Consider the following 22,276-nt stretch of genomic DNA (forward strand, 5'->3'; position numbering starts at 1 on the left):
GTTGTTTCTGTTTTACAGATGTGAAAACTGAGGTTGAGCAATTTTCTAAGAGTATGAAAGTGACAGAGCCAGTATTCCAACGTGGGTTCTGTCATGCCCAAACCCACATCACTACTCTTTACTTTCTGTAAACTCCTTAAACTTCCAATTTACAGTATGTTTAAAAAAATGTAGACTTCTGCCTGCCAGCATTTTTCCCCATATTTTTATCAGTGCATCATAATCATATGTAACAGTGGGATTTGTTGTTACACATTCGCACATGCCCACAATGTAATATCCTTCCTCAGGGCTCCCTGTCTGTATTTAGAGCCATCTTTCTTTAGGATGGAGGTATTCCTTCCAGCCAAGTGCAGGATCACTGTGCTGTTTGAGGAATGACAAAAAGGGCTTGACCTTCAATTTTCCCACCTTCCTCTCAGGCTGTGTTCCATTTCACCACCATCTGGGTGTACCACCATACAACTCTGATGCTGACCACCCAGAATTAGCACCAGACTTCACAAAGCTCAAACTCTAAAAGACTACTCTTACTTTGATGCTAGCCTCAAGGGGAGCTTCCAGGCCACCCACACTTTTAACTAGCTGGCTACAAATCTAGAAGTTCCTGTGACACCTCTAAAGTCAGATAATTCACTAGAATGACTCACAGAACTCAAGAAATAATATTCTTCTGATTACAGATATACAGTGAAGGATACACATGGGGAAAGTCTGGGATAGAGCACATAGTTTCTGTGCCCTTGCCAAGTAGAACTCAGGCACAGTACTCTCCCAGCACATCACTGTGTTCACCAGCCAGAAGTTCCCCTGAGTCTCCAGGTGTCTAGTTTTTATTGGGGTTTCATGACATAGGTGTGTTTGAATAAATGAGTAGCCAAGTGATAAAACACACTTCCAGCCCTTCTCCCTTCTCAGAACTCAAGCCCAAAATTCCAGCAGTCTGATCACAAGATTGATCTTTTTGGTGACCACCCAAAGTTGTAGAGCAGCCCACCATTGGTTACCTCATTAGCATAACAAAGACTCCTATCACTCAGGAAATTCCAAGGGTTTTTGAAGCTCTATGGAGGAAACAGAGACAAAGAGCAGACATATTCTTTATCCTGCCACTGAGGAAGAGCTGCCTGCCCTGTCCCCTTCACAGACACATAGATGTTCTAGGCTGCTGGAAATAATGCAATGCAAGGTGCTAGGAAGGCCAGGGACAGAGGGCACTCACCATCTGACAGCACTGTACGTGAAACATCTAGACTCCACCCTCAGCTCTGTCTTCTAGGATGTTACGAAGATAATGCAAATAGGAATTAGCAATATTTCAGAGTTTGCTTTTCTACTACATTTTTCAGAATACTTGCTCATTTAAGACATATTCCTAACCTAGATTTGAAATCAGTAACTGTGATAAGAGTTGAACTAAGTTTTAGACAGAAATATCTAGAGCCCTTGGATTAACTGTATGGCCCAGAGCAATCTGTGCAGTGTCAGTTCTGTAGAATCACCACTGACCTTCCTAACACAAGGAGCATGTCTCCCTTCTTTTCAAATTCCTGAGGTAAGTTATGAGGGCTTGGATGAGAGCCTAAATACAGAATCACTACCAGATTTCATTATACTAATAACTAAACAGTGATTCACAGTCTGAGGTCAGTGACCCCACCCATCCACTCCACTGGGTGGGTGTCCCAGCATCTGTGTCCACTGCCATTCTTTTTCTTTCTTTCTTTCTTTTGTAAAGATGCCTTCCTGCTGGGTATAGTGGTGCACACCTGTAATCCCAGCAACTCAGGAAGCTGGGGCAAGAGGGTGGCAAGTTGGGTGAGGGTTAGCCTCAGCAACTCAGCAAGACCCTGCTTCAAAATAAAAAATAGGGCTGGGGATATAGCTCAGTTGGTAGAGTGCTTGCCCTGCATGCACAAGGCTCTGGGTTCAATTCCCAAAACTACACACAAAAAATAATAATAAAATGAAATGAAAAATATAAAGGACTGGGATGGAGTTCAGTGGTAGAGCACCTCTGGGCTCCATCCCCAGTACCACAAAAAATAAAAATAAAGATGTCTTCTTCATTAATAAGCTCCCTTTTCACAGTATGTGTGTATGTGTGTGTATGTGTGTACGCATGGACATATTTAAATGTGGCACCTGCAGTCAAATTCACTGTTTTGGTTTTAGTTCTTTTTGTTTTGACAAATATGTCAATCATGATACATCATTCCAAAATATTTCCCTGTGCTGCTTCATGGTGAGTCTCTGCTTCCAGCCCTGACAGTCACTTGCCTATATTCCATATCTGTACCTGTGCCTCTTCCAGAAAGTACATCTGTGGAGTCACACAGAGCCTTTGAGGCTGGCTTCTCTCACTCAGCATGGCCCACCTGATGCACCCAGGTTGTCCTGGTTGGTTCCTACCTGCTGATGAATACTATTCTGCTCTCTTGCTGTCCCACTATTTGTTTATCCCTTTGATTTGGTTTATTTCCAGTTTTGTCTTATGAACAATGTGGCTATCGCCATTTATGGACAGGATTTTGTGTGGATATGCATCTTCATTTTCTTTGAGCACACAAGTAGGTAGGAGTGGGATTGCAGGGCTGTAGACCAGTTCATTTAACTGTATGAGAAATTGCTCACCCATTTTGCCAAGTGGCTGTAGATTCAGCATCCCCCAATCCGTGCGTGAAAGTTTCAGCTGCTCTCTGTCCCTGCCAGCATTTGGTACCATTAGTTTTCTTAATCTTACCTCTCACACTTTCTAAGTGTGTCACAGTCATGGTAACTCTGGAAAATAAAGTTTGGCTCTTTGGAATAGCAGTTTGCAAATTCTTGTACCAAGGCTTCCACTGGATTGGTTTGCTCTGCTTGGAAAGTGTGGCTGGTGGAGCCGACTCTTCCCACGGACACATTCCTCTCCCCTTCCTCACAGCCCTTTCTTTCCCTGGGGTGGAAAGGAGGAGCTGCTGATTCTGAATGCTCGCTTGCTGTGCTCAGCCCCAGTAGCTTCCATGCACCGTGTTCCAGCATGCCCTTCATTGTGTCATGGATCCTCTTTGCAGAATGGCTCATCTCCTCCTTCCCCTGGCCTCTCCCTCCAGGCCTACATACAGATCACTTTCGTGGAGCCCTACTTTGATGAGTATGAGATGAAAGACAGGGTAACCTACTTTGAGAAGAATTTCAACCTGCGGAGATTCATGTACACCACCCCCTTCACCCTAGAAGGGCGGCCTCGTGGAGAGCTGCATGAGCAGTACCGGAGGAACACAGTCCTGACCACCATGCATGCCTTCCCCTACATCAAGACCAGGATCAGCGTCATCCAGAAGGAGGAGGTAACATACCTGGAGGGGAACAGCCACCACCGAAGGAGTGGGCCAGGGTGATCCCCCAGGACACACACAGCTGAGTGCTCCTGCTGGGAGGCTGGAGCGAAACATAACGAGGGGCATGCCTGAAATACTAGGACAGAGCCATACCCTCATTTTCATGATGCCGGGGAATCCCATTTAGGCATGTGCGTGTTTTATAGCACTGTTATATATTAAATATTCAACACTTTAAAGCTATATCTCTACTGTAAATATGTTTGCATATTTAAATGCAATGTTTAGTATTTATTTCTATTTTAAATATAAGCTTAAAGAAAATATATATGCGATTGACCCTTCATATCTTCCAACTCCACAGCCATCCAGTCAACCAAAAACAGACTGAAATATTGGGGGAGAATCATTGCATCTATGCTGAACATGTACAGATTTTTTTCTCTCGTCACTATTCCCTAAATAATCCACTTTGACTCTATTTACATAGCATCCGCACTGTGTTAGGTACTATAAGTCATCTAGAGATGGTTTAAAGTAAAGGAAGTATGTACACATACTACACCATTTTATATGAAGGGTTTGAGCATCCTCAGATTTTGGTATGGGAGGGAGTGTCCTGGAAACAATCCCCATGGGATGAATTATTTAAATTCTAAATATTTTATGTAAAATACTTATATACCTAAAAGCTCATAAATGATTCAGGCATAGTTTTGTTATCAATTATTAGAGACAGGCACCAGAGTGAGCAGTCCATAGAGTTAGTGGTATGCTATCAGAAGAGACCATGAGGGAGACAAGTAAACCAGCTGACTTCTAGTCCCTGCTTTCTCCTATGACTTTACACAAGCTACTTGTCCCCAGTTTCTTCATCTATATATTGGCAGGAAAGATCTCTGTGTACAGAAGACTGTTGACCTGTTTTAACAGGACTGATCAAGAAAGTCCTCAATGCTGGGCATGGTCGCAAACCCCTATAATTCCAGCAACACAAGAGGCTGAGGCAGGAGGAATGCAAGTTCAAAGCTAGCCTTAGCAACTTAATGGGACCCTATGCAATTTAGCAATACCCTGTCTTAAAATAAAAAGGGTTGGGAATGTGACTCAGTAGGTAATTAGCACTGTTTAAAAGAAATTCCCAGTTTTTTTTTTTTTTAAAAAAGGGGGAAAGAAAAAAAGAAAGTCCTCAAACCACAGAATTGTTCAAAATTATATATGCTGTAAGCATTTTATTTTTCTTTAAAACATCTACATATACCTAATATGTCATCTTTTTTTATGTAGTGACACAGTCTTCCCTGATTATGGGTTGACTAATCACAATTCAGGATTGTCTTTCTTGTATAAACCACACCCATAGTACATTGTCTGTGATTTTCAGTTTTGCTTTCTGTAAAGCTGAATGAGGCCTTAAAGATTCTTGTTCAACAGTACAAGAGCTTCTAGATTTTTATGATTTCTTCCCCTCGACTTTTATGGTTGTCTTGAGCACACCTAATATGACAGGAATTTTTATAACAGCTCACTTTCATAATGTCTTACCCAAGCACTCGGCTCAGTTTTCTTAGAAACAACTCTTTTTCTATCCACACCCATGGTTCATCAGTTTATCCTTTATTTAATTAGATTAGGTCATTAAAATAACAAGTATAACAGGCATCATCAAGTCTGTGAGAAATAGCTTGGGAATATCCACTTCACTGGGCAGGCACAGCAATGGCTGAGCCCACCAGTCAGTGTTGAGCAAGGCAATTGTGTCAGAAGAGGGGAGTCACAGAGGGCACAGAGCGCCTGGCCTGGGGACTCGGTGAAGAGGAGGTGGGTTTGGAAGGCATTGCTGCGTTTCTTACTGTTTTGACTTTTGAATACTAAGTCATTCTAGGCACAGCACAGAAATAACTTGTTGTTCCAAAAAGCTCCCTCGTGACTCTTAGTGTCAGAAATTCCCCAAGAACCTCATTTGTTAGGGTTCTATAACAAAATACTGCAGACTGGATGACTTAAACAACAGAAATGTACAGCCTCACAGTTCTGAAGGCTGGAAGTTCAAATTTAAAGTACTGACATGTTGATCCCTTCTGAGGCTGTGAGGGAGAATCCATTCCAGGTCTCTCTACTGAGTTTGGAGACAGAGATTTTCTCCCTGTGTCTGTTCACATCACTTTTCCTTTGTACATGCTCAAGTCCAGATTTCCTCGTTGTATAAGGACACCAGTTACGCAGAATTAGAATCCATTTAAATGGACTCAGTTTAACTTGATTACCTCACTGAAGGCCTGTGTCCAAATGGAATCCCATTCTGAGCTCCTGGAGGATAGGATTTCCACATATGAATCTGGGGGACAGGATTTAACCCATCACATTTAGAATTAGTATAGAAAGAACATAAACGTGGAATGTAGACATAATTGTGATCAAATTAGAACCTCCCCACTTACTACCTGTGTCATTTTATAGAACTTAAGCTTATAAATCCCCCTTTGATTGTAAAATGGAGAGAATAGGAAAATTGTTTAAAGGAGTAAATGTTAAATGTATGTAAAGTTCCTGGAACATAATAAGTACTCTGGAACTGTTAGGTCCTTCCTTCTTTTAAACCTATTAAGACTACTCTGAAAGTCTTAGCTGCTTCTTCAAATCCAGGTGCCCTCTCTGTCATAGCTCCAGGTTTGTCCATGGCTTATGAGATCAGACAGTAACTTCCCTATCTATGTCTTCTGTTCAGTTTGTTTTGACTCCAATGGAAGTTGCCATTGAAGATATGAAGAAGAAGACCCTGCAGTTAGCGGTGGCCATTAACCAGGAGCCCCCTGATGCAAAGATGCTTCAAATGGTGCTGCAGGGCTCTGTAGGAACTACCGTAAATCAGGTAAGCAAGCGGGCTGGTGGCAGCTCCTCTAGTTCTTAGTGTTGTGGTTATGACATCTACTTCCTTCCTTGGGGTTGATGAGTCTGATCCATATACAAACAATATTCCTTAACTTAAACTCAACACTTGTATGGTTTAGAAGACTTCTAGGAGGCCTTTTTTTCATTTAACAACTCAAGTGGACCAGGTTTAAGGAATACCATTTTCTTGGAGTCTCTACATTAGGACCAGAACTGGCAATGTGATCCAGGATTGGGGTCCTGTTGAAGAGAGCTTAGTCATGCCCATAATAGGTAAGGTTGTTTCAGGACTTAAGACTAAGCTAAGCATCTCTGTAGAAGAAAAGGGCAAGGGTTTAGACCATCCAGTTCCTGGGTCAGTCACCAGTTGAACCCACAGGCCAAGGGCCTTACCAGCAAGGAGTTACAAGGATCCAGGCTCCTTGGGACACTTCAGACCTGACTGGACCTTCTTAGACCTGTTAGAACCCTAATTCCTGAGCTCAGTGTGGAACTCAGCCTGTCTCACATGGAGAGAGGTACTAGCCTAGAACTCTATTCAGTGGGCCCCCTTAAGGTCAGTTCTAGATGCACCCTTGTCTACTCCCCTACACTCAAAAATTCAAGGAGCATCATGACTCTTTACTCACTGAACACATTCTCCATCTGAGGATTCCCTGAGAAATTCTGAATCCACTTAACATCAAGAGAGCAATATCAGCTAGAGGAAAAATGACTGTTACATTTCTGAGATCAGAAAGTAATTAGGAAGATTTCTGTTTATGTAAGTGCCAATCCTTTGATGAAAAGGGAAGACTTTGTAAGCCTACAGCCACAGATAATCTAAGTACTGTGCAGATCTCTGACTCTAGCCGGCGCTTGTGCAAAATGGTGTCAATGCTAGGGTAACTAGATAAATGGGGATGAGTGGAGGAATCAAGGCAATCCCCATTTTTAGAAAAACTGGAAGCACCTAGCCTTTGATGCATTTGCTTTACCTTTATGTATCAAGGAAAGCCTATTTACCTGTGGGTGTTCTCCTAAAACTTAGTATTCCTCCTAAGGAATCAGAGTTGCCTAAGAAGCTCAAGACCTTCCTTGACTTTTTGTTTTAGTCAAACCAACTACAAGATTAAATGTTAAAACTAAAAAGCCACTCCAACATTTTCTCCAAATAATGTAATTTTCTTTCCAATATCAATATTGTTCTCTTACTTTTTCCATCAGGGACCACTGGAAGTAGCCCAAGTGTTCTTGGCTGAAATTCCAGCTGACCCAAAACTCTATCGACATCACAACAAGTTGAGACTATGCTTTAAGGAATTCATAATGCGGTAAGAATGGAAATGGGTGGAAATTTAAGTACATCAGTGGTTTTCTAAGTATGATCCCCAGGCTGGAGGTGTATCTCAGTGGTGGAACACTTACCTAGCACACACAAGGCCCTGGGTTTGGTCCCCAGCACTGCAAATATGGAAAGAGAAAAGAAAGGGTGAGGGGAGAGGAAGAAAGAAAGACAAAATCTCAGACCTACTCAATCAAATATTTTGGGGAGGGTTCCAGAAATTTCTGCATTAAAAGTCCTGCTGGAATTTTCTGCACATTGCCACATGTGAAGGAAGTGAAAAGGGTTTGAAGGAGCAAAAAGTGGCTCAGAGGCTTAGATTTTAGCTCATTATCTACAATGTAAATAAATGGTAAACTGACATAATTGGTAGTGTATATATCTACTTCTTTTGCTTTTGCTTATGACTAATTCTAATCTATGTAAATGAAGTTGAATTAACAGTTTTAAACATTTTCAAACTGTGAAATTTGTTGTATGCATAGGAGGGAGGGAAAGAATCATAAAAGAGATCCTTGGTGTTGAAGGCTTTGGAAAACATGTTACTAAACTGCTTTAGTTCCATTTTCAAGGAACACTATAATTTCCCTGGATACTTGGAAATATTTCAATTTAGTCAAGTTCTCACCAAAAATACATTTAAAGTATAACAAAGAAAATAAAGAATTATAACAGAAAAAAAAAAAAAAAAAAAGTCCTGCTGGGTGATGCTGGTGTACACTGAAGTTTGAGAACCACTTCAGTAGAGCAATACTACAAATACTTCTGTGATTTTATTTTATTTTATTTATTTATTTTTTTGCCATGTGAGGATCAAACCCAGGACCTTGTGCTTGTGAGGCGAGCACTCTACCAACTGAGCTATCTCCCCAGCCCTACAAATACTTCTAATAAGTAATTTACACTTAAACTGTGAAGTGCTGCTTCATGTCTGTCATTTCATGTATGCCTCACAATCACAGTATAAAACAGGTATGTCATCATTTTACAAAAGAGGAATCAGAGGTTCAGAGATGGGATGTGATTTCACTTATAGTCAAGCCAGTCAGTAGCAGAGTTAAGTTCAAACCAGGTGTTCTGAATCTGAATAGTCCACCCTTTCACTGATGTTCTGACAGTCCACTGATGCATTAGAGTCCCAAAAGTTCTTGGCATTGACAATTTTTGCAATTTCCCAAATCATAAATGACTTATTTTTAAAAAACCTAGAAAGAGACACCATCTCAAATTGAGAGGTACAGGAAAGGTTCTCAAGTTGGGATTTTGCAAAGGTGTCATCTTGAAAACACTTCCCCATGTCACACAGGCATCATCTCTGCTTCTGAATTCTGCAATGGAACTGGCTTCAACCTGGATCAACCTGAATAGGAAATAGGTCTTTGGGCAAAGTCTTGGAATCTCTTGGAATATAGACAGGTGTATTGTGTCTCCTGAGACCTTAAAAGAATGACTAGGAAAGATGTGATAGCATTTCACCTACAAGAGAAAAGGACATCAGAAAAATGTATATCAATGTTTCTTTTCACCCAGAACCTTAGAGCAGCAGTTGTGGTTTGGATATGAAGGGTCTCCCAAAAGCTCCTGTGTTAATGTAGGAATGTTCAGAGGAAAAATGCTTAGATTAGGAGAACCATAACCTTATCAGTTCATCTAATTTGAATTGACAAACTGGGTGATAACTGTAGGCAGGTGAGACTTGGATGGAGGAGGGAGACTAGGGGTGTGATCTGGAAGGGTTCATCTTCCCTGTGGCCCTTTTCTCTTGCTCTCTTTCTCTGCTTCCTGGCCACCATGAGCTGAACAGCTTTCCTCAGCCATCCCCTCCCTCCATGATGTTCTGCCTCACCTTGGCCCAGAACAATGGGATCAACCAACCATGGACTAAACCTCCGAAACCAGGAGCTCAAGATAAACTTTTCCTCCTCAATTTGTTCTTGTCAGGCATTTTTGTCACAGGAATAAGAAGCTGACTAACACAGCAGCATATAAAGTATAGGAATAACCCTACTTGGCAGATGGGGAGAAAGGAGGCCAAAAGTTAAAGTTTGCTAAATTCTTTGAAAACTCATCAGGATGCTAGTGTTGGGTGAGGTTGGAGATATAACTTTCAAAGTTTGCACTGGTTCAGGCCTCTCTGGACCTCTGAAGAGACCTGTGAAATCTTTAATGAGTACTTTCTGTGACCCAGGTATGATATTAGTTAAGGGAACATAGAGTATTCCTCTGCTCTTGATGAGAGGACACACCTTCACACAGTTGAATCACAACACAAAACAACATACACTAAGAAGGCTGTGTTCTAAATATAGGACTACAGAGATCAGAAAAGGCAAATCCATTACAGAATGGAGTTACTGGAGGAGGCTTTGTGGAAATACACCACTTATACCTTGTCTTGAATAACTGTTTGGAAGAAAAGGGATAGTGGGAAGAGGAAGCCATTACCGGTAAATGGACCATCATGACCGCAAGACTTATAGTCAGGAATGCCAATGGTGCATCTGGGCTTCTTTGAGTTCTGCTAGAGCAGTGTGTTCTTGAGATCATGCCCGGGCAGGAAGCAAAGATCAGAGCGGCAACAATATTAGTAAACAGGATTTGCATAGAGTAAATGTAAAAGGAAGCTCATTAGGGGGAAGAAGTGATTTTTCATTTTGTTTAGAGTTCAGATTGATTTCCTCTACTACATCTTCAATCCAGTATCTTGTGGGTGTGATCCTCTCCATGACTCCTCCTAGTTTAATGTATCTTTAAAAAATCCCTATTGAACTCACATTCCTAATTAGCTTCAAGCCCCAGGAAAAGTTACTCCAAATGGAGCTGAGAAAAATTAGTCACAGGCAAGAGATACAGAAGACAGTGGGGTTTTCTAGGAATGGTCCTTTAATGAAGTCATATATTAAGTTTTAAGGACCTTGTCTTCCTGCCCACATGGGCTGCAAAATTGCTGAATTTTTAGACTCAAATTCACCAGTTGCAATGCTGTTCCATCCCTCTCAGTGATGATTTCCGAGGGATACCTGGTTGTAGGCCCACTCTTCTGGCTGTCCTTGGTCTCTGGCATTGTTCTGGCAATGCCACAAGACCATCAGTGTTTCCCAAACTTCCCTGCGCTTACACAGCACCAGGGGTTCTTGTCAAAACATAGATCCTGATTTAGTAGGTCTGGAGTGGGGCCTGAGACTCTGCATTTCTAATCGACTCCCAGGTGCTGATGCTGCAACTGGATGGAGGAGACTTTGAGTAGAGAGGCTGTAAAGCTCTCTTGATGGCCTCCCTTTCACATTTTCTCCCCTTCTTCAGGTTTAGTCCCTCAGGCCATCCCTACTGTCTCTGTCCTCTTTCACCTTCCCCATTCCTCCCTTCAAAAAGGTAAATGTGCTCAAACTGCTACTCCAATGCTGCAGTGTGGGTCTATCCATTCAGCATCAACAAATACTTAGCATGACTTCCTGCCACTTGAGTGGGGAGATGAAGTCCCAACACAAATGGGACAAGGCTGCAGGCAGAGCCACACTGCCTCTCACATTTCATCTGTGTCAACCCAGGTGACTTTTCCTCCACTTTATTTCACACAGATCAAAGGTGGGAGGCGAGATGGTATAAACTCACTAAAACTCACCAAACTGTACACTTAAAATAGGTGAACCATGGTATTATGTGGATTGTGCCCTCGTAAGTAGTAGAAAAGTCAGGTGTGGTCGTGTGTGCATCACCACACCAGGTAATCTCAGCTCAAGAAGCTCACGAAGCTGTTGCAGGAGGATCACAAGTTCAAGGCCAGCCTTAGCAACTTAGCGAGGCCCTGAGCAACTTAGTGAGACCCTGTCATAAAATGTAATGAAATTTTAAAAGGGTTGGAATGAGGATCCGTGGTAGAGCTGTGCAAAGTCCTGGGTTCCATCCCTTGTAGTGACAAAAGAGGAAGAAGAAAAAAAAGAAAACTGTAGATGTGGAAATCTTCCCTTTCCCCCACTGCTTTCTTGCTTCTAAGTCCAATCAGGAAATTACCGCTGTGCAGTCTGTAGAGGAACTATTTTGTCAAGTGCATTTAGTGCCCCACTCTGATTTAGATAGCAGAGGTGACACAAGTGGGAAGCGGGGGTTGAAGTGCTTTCAGCCTTCCCCTTTAGTAACTCCAGCTTCTCAGCAGACCTGGGCTGCCAGTCAATAAGCCCAGAGTTCTGGGGGGGTCCCAAGTGAGCCTACCGACACAGAGCTCGTACAGGAAACGTGCCCTTGCCAGGTCTACGTGGCTCGTTCTGCTGCCACCTGGCAGTGGCCTCTCTGACTCAGCTGTAGCGGAACTAGGCACAGCCACAAAGAAGGCTGGCAGCTGACCTGCTGCGGCTAGCACTCCTCCAGCCAGGCCTGTTGTCCTTCACATGGCTGCCAAGTGGGACCTCTGTCCTCTTCTGCTTTTCCCTGAATTAAGAGAGAACACCTCAGAACCCCAGAAGCCAAGAAGCGCCAAGTTCTGTCCTCATCCTGGTTCCCCAAACCACCCAGACCATTTTAGGGACTGCAGTCTTTCCAAATTTTCTTCTTACATATCTGGATTTCTCCTTCCTATAAAGACAAATGGATTTAATTTTTTCTTTTCTTTCTTTTTTTCTTTTTTTTTAATTATACCAGGGATTGAACACAGGGGCACTGAACCACTGAGCCACATTCCCAGCCCTTTTTATTTTTTTCGTTTTGAGGCAGGGTGGCACTAAGTTGCTGAGGGGCTCACTAAGTCGCTGAGACTGGCTTTAAACTTGTGATCCTCCTGCCTCAGCCTCCTGAGCTGCTGGGATTACAGGTGTGACCCACTGCACCTGGCTAAATTTTATTTTAATGTTGAAATCAGAGATAGCAGAACAGGTGCCCTTAAGAACAGTGTTTCAGATACACCCCAAGAGGGTTCTGCTGAACATATTGAGTCATCAAGTCAGAAAACAGGATGTTGAGTGATGATGGTTTGAAACTGGAATTAGGATCTGTGAAGAGAAAGGAGAATTTGCTCAAGTAGTCAAAAGAAAGCCAAGCATGCACAGTGTGGGTGGAAGAGAAAGCAGTAAAGGAAAAAAGACCCAGATATTTCGTGCAAAAACAAATCTTTAAATATTGTGAGAGGTTGCTCAGAAGCAGATCAGCAATGGCAATATGTAAGTGAAAGATGCTAGATAGAAAACTGAAAACCAAGTGGAATAGCTAATGTGCCCTGGGCATGCCAGTACACACACACACACACACACACACACACACACACACACACACACGGCTCGCCCCACTTTCTCATTCCACCTGCAGTGACTGCAAACTCCATTTCTGCTGCGGTGTGACTCTGTGACTCTGTTCCCCTCTCCTAGCCCACTCCCCTCACCTCCCATCCTTGGACATGCTTTTGGTCCTCTTGCCCTCTTGATTTCAGGATGGAGACACCTTCCCAAGCCCATAGTTCTGACCTAACCCCCTCCCCACGGTGGGCCACTGGGTTACTGCACCTGTGTCAAGGAGGCAGCCACACAGGCGGCTCTGGCTCTGGGGTGGCTCATCCAGAAGAGGTACAGATGGCTCCAGGGGGACAGCAGGAAATCAGGCCACAGCTGCTCCCCATGTGCCCTGGGGTCCACTCCCTGCCCCCATAATCATGCACTTCCAGTCATGTGCTTCCCCATCTGCAGGGCAGGGGCCGCACAGGAAGAGGCTTCCCAGGGCTGTACCCCTCCTTCACACTGAGGACGGACGCCTGGGCTGTGCTGAAGGAGCCTTCACTTGACTAGGTGCTCACCTACGGACACCATTTCATCCCCATGGACCATTTTCTAAAGGAAACGAGGCAAAAGCAGCTGTGATTAGTCCAGCACCATGCAGCAAGCAAAAGGCAGAACCAGGATTTTAACTGGGGTTTTAAATGGGCCTCACATTGGGCCAGACTGTCCTTAACAGCTGGGGCAGACAGGTCAGGCTGGGGGGGGGGGGGGGCGGCAATGCAGGCGGCGAGATGCAGAAAGCCACTGAGATGGGCCCCAGTGGAGGTGCGGTGCTCATGAGACTCACACATCCACTGTCACTCTCCCCAGGGAGAGATCAGGATTCCTCTGGGGTCCTGACCCCCAAAAAACCCTTCTTTACCCTAAAGCTCTGGATCCCATATTACTGCAGCTATGGGAGAAATAGGTGCCACTGCTCAGCTTCTCCCTTCTCACCAGGTTCTCTCCTCATTTCAGCAGCTGTTTTCTTACCAAGCCCTGAGTGGAGATTTGCAAGTTTTCAGGAAGGATCTAAGAAAGGCGAGAGACTACAAACAGAGACTCTAGAGGAAAGAGTTTCAGCTTGATACCAAGGCCCTATGCCTGGATTTTAGCTGGATGTGGTAGTGTCTTTCCCCGGTGGTATGTGTGGTGTTGGGGTTAAGTGTGGGCACTTGGGCTTGATTGCCTGGGCTCAGATACCCATTACGCTTAACCAGCTGTGTGACCTTGGAAAACTTACCTCCGTTTTCCCAACTGCAAAATGGAAATAGTAATGGTAGCTACCTCCTAGAGTTAGTGTCAGGATAAAATAAATTAATACAGGGAACTGATCAATTTCATAGGAACGACTCAATCTGATTTAAATATGGAGAACATCTACCATGACATCTGCCTCTATAATGTACCATAGGAAGCAATGGGGCTGCTGGGACACACTGGCCTGGGAGCATCAGGATTCTTGGTTCATGTCCTACCCAGTTGTTCCCACAGGTGTGTGAGTCTTGACAGGGCACTTACCTCTCTGGGCATCTTTGTTTCATCAACCATAAGCTAAAGGAACTGGGATATAAAATCTCTAAAAGTCCAGCATGGGCATATTGTTCAAGTGGATTCAGGCTGGATGTAAGAGCAGAAATACTAAAAACAATACTGAACGTTCTGGGTTTTAGCTATGTGTCAGTACCTAAGTATTTGATAGGTTTTAACTCATTTAATCTCTTAAATGAATTGAATTTTTTTGAGGTAGTCTAGTATTATCTTTACATCACAGATGAAGACCAAGAAGTGAAATAATTTGTTCAATTTCACAAAGCCAGTAGGAATCAAAGCAAGATGGGAGTTGAGCACTCTGGCTCCAGAGTCTGTCCTCTGAACTACTATGGTTTGCTCTTCCTCTAGGAACTACATTCGGTTGCTAGTAACAGAATGAGAATGACTTAAATAAGAAACTTGTTTTTCCCCTCACATAAGACCAGAGGTCAACACAGAGCTGTGTGCTGGCCTTACACATTTATCAGAGCCCCTGGCTCTTTCCATTCTTTCGCTATGCTATCTTGGATACAGCACACTCATTCTGATGGTTATGATGTGGCAAGGAGTACAAATGAAATTTTAAAAAAAAATTTTTAAATGCCCCTTTAAAAGGTTTTCCAACTGATTTCATCTTATATCTCATCAACCATGCCTACCTGAAAGGAAAGCTGGGAAATAGAAATTTCCAGATGGGTACTTTTCCTGGAGTTCTGCTTCTAAGCAAGAAAGGGAATGGGCAATAGGAAAGCAGCTGGCAACTTTTTGCCACACTGAGGACTGACGCCTGGGCTGTGCTGAAGGAGCATTACGGAGGAAGGGGGCAAGACCTGCAGAGGGCAAGGGCCAGGCGACCACCCTCGCTGTAGGAGACACAGACCCCAGAGAGTTAAGAACCACCTTATGGAGGACCAACTTACTTATCTTTCTAGTCTCCCCAGCCTGTCTGCTGTAGGACTGTGACTGCTGAAAAACCCTGGGCACATTCATTTTAAGAAAATGCTGTGTTAAGGAAGGGAAGGGCCCAGAGTGTCTGCCACGGACATTCCTAAGTGAGAGCAGCATAGCCCAGGGGTCTGTGGGCCTAGTGAAAGTGCCACAGATAAGACTCTGTCTTTACAAAATGGTTCGCATCATAATTTCATGATCCTGTGCACAATTCCCAAGAGATATGACTCTTCTCTCGGTGGGAAATGTAGTGCATAGGTCTCTTTAGTTTATGGATTTAAAATAGCATAATAGAAATTATTTTAATGTTAGTAAAAGAACCCGGAGGATATAACCCAAATGGAAGAAAGGAATATATACAGGAAATATAAATTTTTGTAAATTATAAAAGTTGTTAAAATATAAAGTAATATTACTATATAAATCAATATTTTTAATCTAGCTATTAATATTGCAAAACACCATGTTTCTCTGTTGCCATGTGTCAGACTACCCAAAGCTTAGCAGCTGAAAACAACAGCACTAACTTGTAATTGCTGTGTGTGTGGCTCTGGGCTCAGGGGGCGGTTCTTGCTCTGAGTGTCTTCAGTTGCCATCAGTGGCTGGGGCTTGAGAGGCAGATGGCTTCCCCACTCCTGTGTGGTGTCTGGCTGAGATACTCCAACAGCCACTCCTCCTCCAACTTCTCCCGTCCTCCTTTCCAGCATGGCAATTGCAGGTGATGGGACTTTTCACAGGACAACTCAGTCCTGGGGCATCTGTCTAGACAGGCAGGGAGGGAAGGAGGGAAGCCACATTGCCCTTTCCTCCAGTCACACAGCATCACTTCCCACCACATTCTGTACACAGAGGCAGCCACTCAGGATCACCCACCTCTCAATGGGGAAAATGGGCAAGGTTCCGGGACAGTATACCCCTGTGGCCATTTTTAGAAAAGACACTCTGCCACACTATGGAGGAAGCACCAACCTGCCTTATCCTCACATCTTCTTTAACTCTCCCAACAATCCTAGGGGATTATATAAGATTATATCTTGATATTATATCTATATATAATGATAAATTTATCATTTTTCAGATAATATAAGATTATATCCCCACTTTTCAGATGATAAAATTAAGGATAACAGTGGTTCATGGTGCTAATGAGTAGAGTTGGTTTCAACCCTAGTCCTGTCTGCATATAAAACATTGAACCCAGTCTAGGTCACAGGGTAGGAATCATGTATGTTAGCTTGCTGATACTATTTCTGCAAAGACTCCAGAATGGGGGCTGAGATTGTAGCTCAGTGGTAGAGCGTTTACCTAGCACATGTGATGAACTGGGATTGATCCTCAACACCACATACATATAAATAAATAAAATAAAGGTATTGCATCTATCTACAACTAGTGTGTGTGTATATATATATATATATATATATTTTTTTTTTTTTTTTTTTTTTTTCCAAAGACTGCCAGGGCTGGGGTTGTGGCTCAGTGGTGAAGTACTTGCCTGGCAGGCATGAGACACTGGGTTTGAGCCTCAGCACCACATAAAAATAAATGAGACAAGGTATTGTGTCCACCTACAACTAAAATATATATATATATATATATATATATATATATATATATATATTTAAAAGAGACTGCAGAGGGTTAATTCTGACAGAATTGTTAGACATCCTCAAATTAGCAGTTAACTTCTACAGACCTTGTCCCACCTCTTGTAGTCTGATAGTGCTGCTAACCTTGAAGTCATCCTGAGACTGATTTTATTTCTCCCATGGTGGTAGCTCATAACTGTTAGTTAAAAAGCAATAAAAAAATAATAAGGGGTGATATGAATTTCTCAGGATTCAAAGGCTATATAACCTCCCTCCCAGGTCTTCCCTAAAACCTTTGATAAATATCTCTTTGGGATCCTACCATTTGCTTCAATTAATGTCAAACTTAAAAGATAGGGTGAAAATCCAGTGAAGGAAGTTCTTTTGGTTTTAGTTAAATTAATTTCTTCTTCTGTAGTAGGCTACTTCCAGATGAAGCTGTGATCATAGGTTTTCTTTTTCCAGGGGCCAGGTAGCCTTCCCTAGCTTCGTAGCTGTGTGCTTTGACTGTCCTCTTGAAAATGTGTTCAGTATTCATAGGGATATTTGGTAACAGCATTGGGGCATGCAAAATCTAGCACCATTATTAGGAAAATACTCCATATCACAATATTAATCCTACTGAATCTCATTCATTTGAAGATAGTAGAATTATTACTAATTATTACATCTCAGTTAAGTTACAACTATTACTTTGTCCATTTAGGGATTATTGACTTGTAAGTTCCTTTGGATAGGACAGTACAAAACAAAAGGCAAGACTATCATTTTTAAAAACTGCACAATTTTCTTTTCTGATAGATACCATACTATGTGGGAAACTGTGTAAATTAAGTTTAACACTCCACAAGTAAAACAACCATGATGAGTTTTAAAGATTTTTCTTTGTCTTTAATGCTCTGCAATTTCACCACAACAGGGCCAGGCATAGATCTGTTTTTGTTAGAAGATTTGCATCTGTTTTAAACTCTGAAAAATCATCTGCCATTATCTCTTTAAATACCACCTCTCTGTCATTTTCCTTTCCCTAGGAGATTCTATCTGATGTGGGTTTGTCCTTTCCATTATATCTTCATGTCTCTTAACTATTTTTTTCATGTTTAAATCTCTCTGGTGACTTCCTTAAATCTGTCATACATTTCATCAATTCTCTATTTTTTAACCTATCCATTGAGGTTTCTCTATTTTACTGATAACATTCTTACATCTATGGGTTCTCTTCTGAAATTTTCCTATTTTTTATTTTTTTTTTCTTCATGTTTTCCTGTGAGTTTTTGTTGTTGGTTGGTTGGTTGGTTTTTGTTTTAGGCTTTTCATTGTTTGCCTAGTTGATTGATTTTTTTTGTCTTGGATTTCATACCTTCCACTCTTTATTTACACTGACTGGTTTTTTACATTGTTTTATTCTCTCTAATTCTAACTGGCTAATTCTCTTTGCTGCATCTGTGGGTTCTCTCATCCTGGTTAGTTTCTTCATATGATTTATAATTAATTTTCTATTGTGAGCTCCTCCTTGGCAGGAGTCAGTCTTTCCATGGGTAGCTGATGCACCCTGATTGAGAAAGCCTTTCTCCCAGGTAACTTCACCTAGGTTTCTGAGGCTGAGGGATTACAGTAATCATGGGCTTTTTTTTTTTTTTTTTTAACATAATTTTGCACATTGGAGCACTCATGAAATAGGAATGGAAATTTTTAACTCGTACCCACATGTGATGTAAGCCTACAATTTCAAATTCTATTTTTCTTTTTCTTTTTTTCTGTTTTCTTTTTTCTTTCTTTCTTTTTTTGCTTTTTGCTTTTTGTTTGTTTGTTTTGTACTAGAGATTGAACCCAAGGGGCTTTGAAGCCTCTTCTACTCAGTCGCTAGAACCCATATACGACCCTAACGTCCCAATGGGCATGGTGACAGCTGCCATGGCGCCTGCTCTTTTATCACTCTGGCTTTGATTTTTTCTTCCTTCTGACACCTGATTTCCCTCTCTTTCAACACAGTTTTGCTGTGCTTTTCTAGCACTTCCACATGTAGGCGACAGGAGGGGACTTAGTGGTATCTGCTCACTTCGCCATATTGCCATAAATCGCAGCAAGGTGTTTTGTTTTGTTTTGGTACTAGGGATTGAACCCAGGGGTGCTTGACCACTACTGAGCTATATCCCCAGCCCTTTTTATTTTTTGAAACAGAGTCTCTCTAAGTTGCTGAGGGCCTTGCTAAATTTCTGAGGTTGGCCTCAAACTTGCAGTCCTCCTGCCTCAGCCTCCTGACTTGTCGGGATTTTAGGCATGCGCCACCACCACACCCAGCACTGAGTTTTTTTAATAAGTATAGCAGGTTCTATTCCTCGCTGACTTAAGTTTCAGTCTTAGATTCACAGTTCCTCACAGTACTTTGTTAAGCCAGCATCTTAACATTTCTGAGCTTCAGAGACAAGACAGAAATGTTTGATTACTGAGAAAATTAAACCTGTATTTTATATAAAACTCCTTTCATAGTGTTTGCCACATAGGGAGGCAAAAGTTCACAGTTCTGGCTAGGGGGTTCTTGATACCCACTGGGCAACTTTCCAAACCCAGAGATTCCTGAATGTATCCTTCAGTCACAAAGTCTGAAGTGGGACCCAGAAACCTGCATTTTTAAAGAGCTCCACATATCATCCTGGTTTGAAAACATCCTTAGAGGTACTCAAGAACTATTTAACACTAACAACACCCCTGAATTTCTTATGAAATAAAACCTCGTTTTTTCCTCCTACTCTAATATCTTCATCTCAGATGTGGTGAGGCTGTAGAGAAAAACAAGCGTCTCATCACAGCAGACCAGAGGGAGTATCAGCAGGAACTCAAAAAGAACTATAACAAGCTGAAAGAGAACCTCAGGCCAATGATCGAGCGGAAAATTCCAGAACTCTACAAGCCCATATTCGCAATTGAGAGTCAAAAGAGGTAAGAAGGAGGCAGAAGAGGCCTTTTCCTGGGGGCTGAGATAGCGCTTGGTGGGTAACCCTCCCCCATGCTCTGCTGCTCTTGGTGGAGCTGCAAACCTCCCAGGGTAGGAGTGGGGCCTGGAATCAGAGTAGCCACCAGGGCATGATCCATTCAGCTCCCGACCTCCCTGACCTTCCCCTTGACCACCCCTCACTCTCCATGTTGGCCTTGTGCCAGCCGGCTTCCCGGGGCTGCATGTGGCCCGTGTTGGTGTCTTTGTTAGGGCTCAGTGTGAAAGGATCTCAGAAACTTCACTTACTAGTTCCCTGGGATCCATGTCCTTTTCTGTTCGGTGATTTCCTCCCTCTCCTTAAAAGGCTAATTACTCTTTCTTCTGTGTTCTCCCCTCTACCCTACTTCTTAATTTCAGGGACTCCTTCCACAGATCTAGTTTCAGGAAATGTGAAACCCAGTTGTCACAGGGCAGCTAAGGAAAGCCATCTTCACCCATGGAGCCTGAGGCCCAGAGACCTGGAGGAGGACTCGCTGGTACTTTGAACCTGACAGCTGCCACTCAGGACTGGTGCACACCCCATGCCAGGCAGTGCTCTGGAAGCTTCGGGAGCAAAGGGGCCATGGAATTACACCCAAATGCACTCTTAACTAAACTTTGGCCATACTAGGGGGTTGTGTGGGTGAGAAGATGGGTAATCAGGGTTGACTGTATTTATTGAAGTGTGTCTTCACAATGTTCAAAAGCAAGCTTAAGCAGCATCGCCAACTGAGTGATCAGTCACTGTCCAACCAAGAAGTGACTTCCTCTCGTCTCTATTTGAATTTACAGGAGAAACTCAAATTTCACAAGGAGAAGTGGAAAAGTTGCCCAACAGCCTGTTCTAAGTGAACTTCACTCATCCTCTCTTCATGAGAGGGGAGGATGAACTCATTGAAGCACAGAACATTTCAATAAGTCCATGAGGGAGAGCCTTACTCAAAATTATGATGATTGGAAATTTGGGAATAGATTATTCATGAACTTGTTATGCATTCAGTAATGCTAGACTCATTGTTGTATAGTTATTTTGGCTTCATTGTTCCTGTTAATTTAACATGTGTTTATAGAGGAAAACACTCAAAGCACTGATTTAGGATACAAGGTACTCAGCACTCAGCCAAAAATCGCTGAGACTGCATTCACATAATTGGAAGCGATTCTATAACATTTAGCTTTTTATTCCCCCCGTATGCTTGGTTCTTGCTTGCTCTCTTTTTTCCTTCTTCTCTCTGGGACCAATTGTACTTTTTCTAAAAGGATAATATCTCTGCTTTTGTTTCGGAACGTTGTACCGTCTGCTACAAAATATATTCAACAATGAATTCTTTTGACCCTGTACGTTAAAAGAAAGATAAACGAAGTTATTATTTGAAAATTAAATTATATATTTTTAATATGACTGATGACCTTGACTGATACTATATAGATGGAATGAGAAATGCAAGCAAAATATTTCCCTTTGCAACTTGTGTTGTTACTCAAAACAATTCAAAGTGTTAGAAAGCACCCAAGAAGCTTTAGGGAAGAAGAAGAAAATTGCATAATTGTGAACTTGGTCAAATAGTACTATCCAGGTGGCACCTCTAATGCACTGTTTTATTTTGGTGGTCTTGGGAGAGAATTCAGCTTGGATATTGCAGAACTTTTGCTTATGCTATTAAGTATGCATTGGCTTATATTCGGAAAGAGGACTTTATTTTTTTCTTTGTGGTACTGGGGATTGTGCACAGGGCCTCACATATACTAGGCAAGCTATCTACCACTGAACAACATCCCCAGCCCAAGAGGACATTTTTTTAATAAAACAGTTGAAGTTTAGTAGTTTAAGTGCCAAGAGTTTATTTTTCAGGCACTTGGAACAGAACTTTTTCTCAATTAGCTGCCCTCTAAAGTCTCTTATTTTACTGAGGAAGATCATATATGTATGTGGGTAGCTGCAGTACAAAACCAGACTAGAATAGAGTCTATGGCACGTCACCTTTTCTAAGTGGCTTCAGGGTAGCCACTATTATCAACACCTATTTTGCCCAAAACAATAACAGTTAGGTGCTAAGTTATATAAAGCTGGCTTCTAATTCCAATAACACTAATAGTCTAGGATACTCCTGATAAAATATTCCCTGCTTTTAGATACCTGGTGTCTATTTTCGATATTTTGGTTTTTCTCAATCTCTTTTGCACTATAGTGGGTGCTCTTGTTTTATAAGTGCAGGAGCTGTGTTCATGGCAGGTTCCTATTCCTTGGCTCCACACTGAACACACACAACACGCTCAATAGCTACTTGTCGATTAACTAAATGAGTGTGAATTTCTAGAAGAGCTCTGCCCAATAGAAATATAACACAAGCCACCTATATAACTTCAATTTTTCTAGTGGCCACATTAAAAATAATCATTAAAAAGGAACCAGTAAAGATAATTTTGCCAATAAATTTTATTTAGCCCAATACATA

The 22,276-nt window shown here is 42.2% G+C and overlaps 1 protein-coding gene across 5 annotated transcripts in view; it reads left to right on the top strand.

Annotated features, from left to right (window-relative positions):
- Positions 1 to 21,222, top strand: part of DOCK8 (dedicator of cytokinesis 8) — a 216,620-nt gene extending 195,398 nt beyond the window's left edge. For all 5 annotated transcript variants that reach the window (XM_079111989.1, XM_079111985.1, XM_079111986.1 and 2 more), the window contains 5 exons: positions 3,096 to 3,332; positions 6,052 to 6,195; positions 7,422 to 7,528; positions 19,616 to 19,786; positions 20,199 to 21,222. In XM_079111989.1, coding sequence (XP_078968115.1) covers positions 3,096 to 3,332; positions 6,052 to 6,195; positions 7,422 to 7,528; positions 19,616 to 19,786; positions 20,199 to 20,259 — 720 coding nt within the window. In that variant the 3' untranslated portion in view covers positions 20,260 to 21,222. The remainder of the gene's footprint in view (positions 1 to 3,095; positions 3,333 to 6,051; positions 6,196 to 7,421; positions 7,529 to 19,615; positions 19,787 to 20,198) is intronic.
- The last annotated feature ends 1,054 nt before the right edge of the window (positions 21,223 to 22,276 follow it).

This window comes from Sciurus vulgaris, assembly GCF_902686455.1.
Source record: "Sciurus vulgaris genome assembly, chromosome: 15".
In the NCBI taxonomy this organism is placed as follows: domain Eukaryota; kingdom Metazoa; phylum Chordata; class Mammalia; order Rodentia; family Sciuridae; genus Sciurus; species Sciurus vulgaris.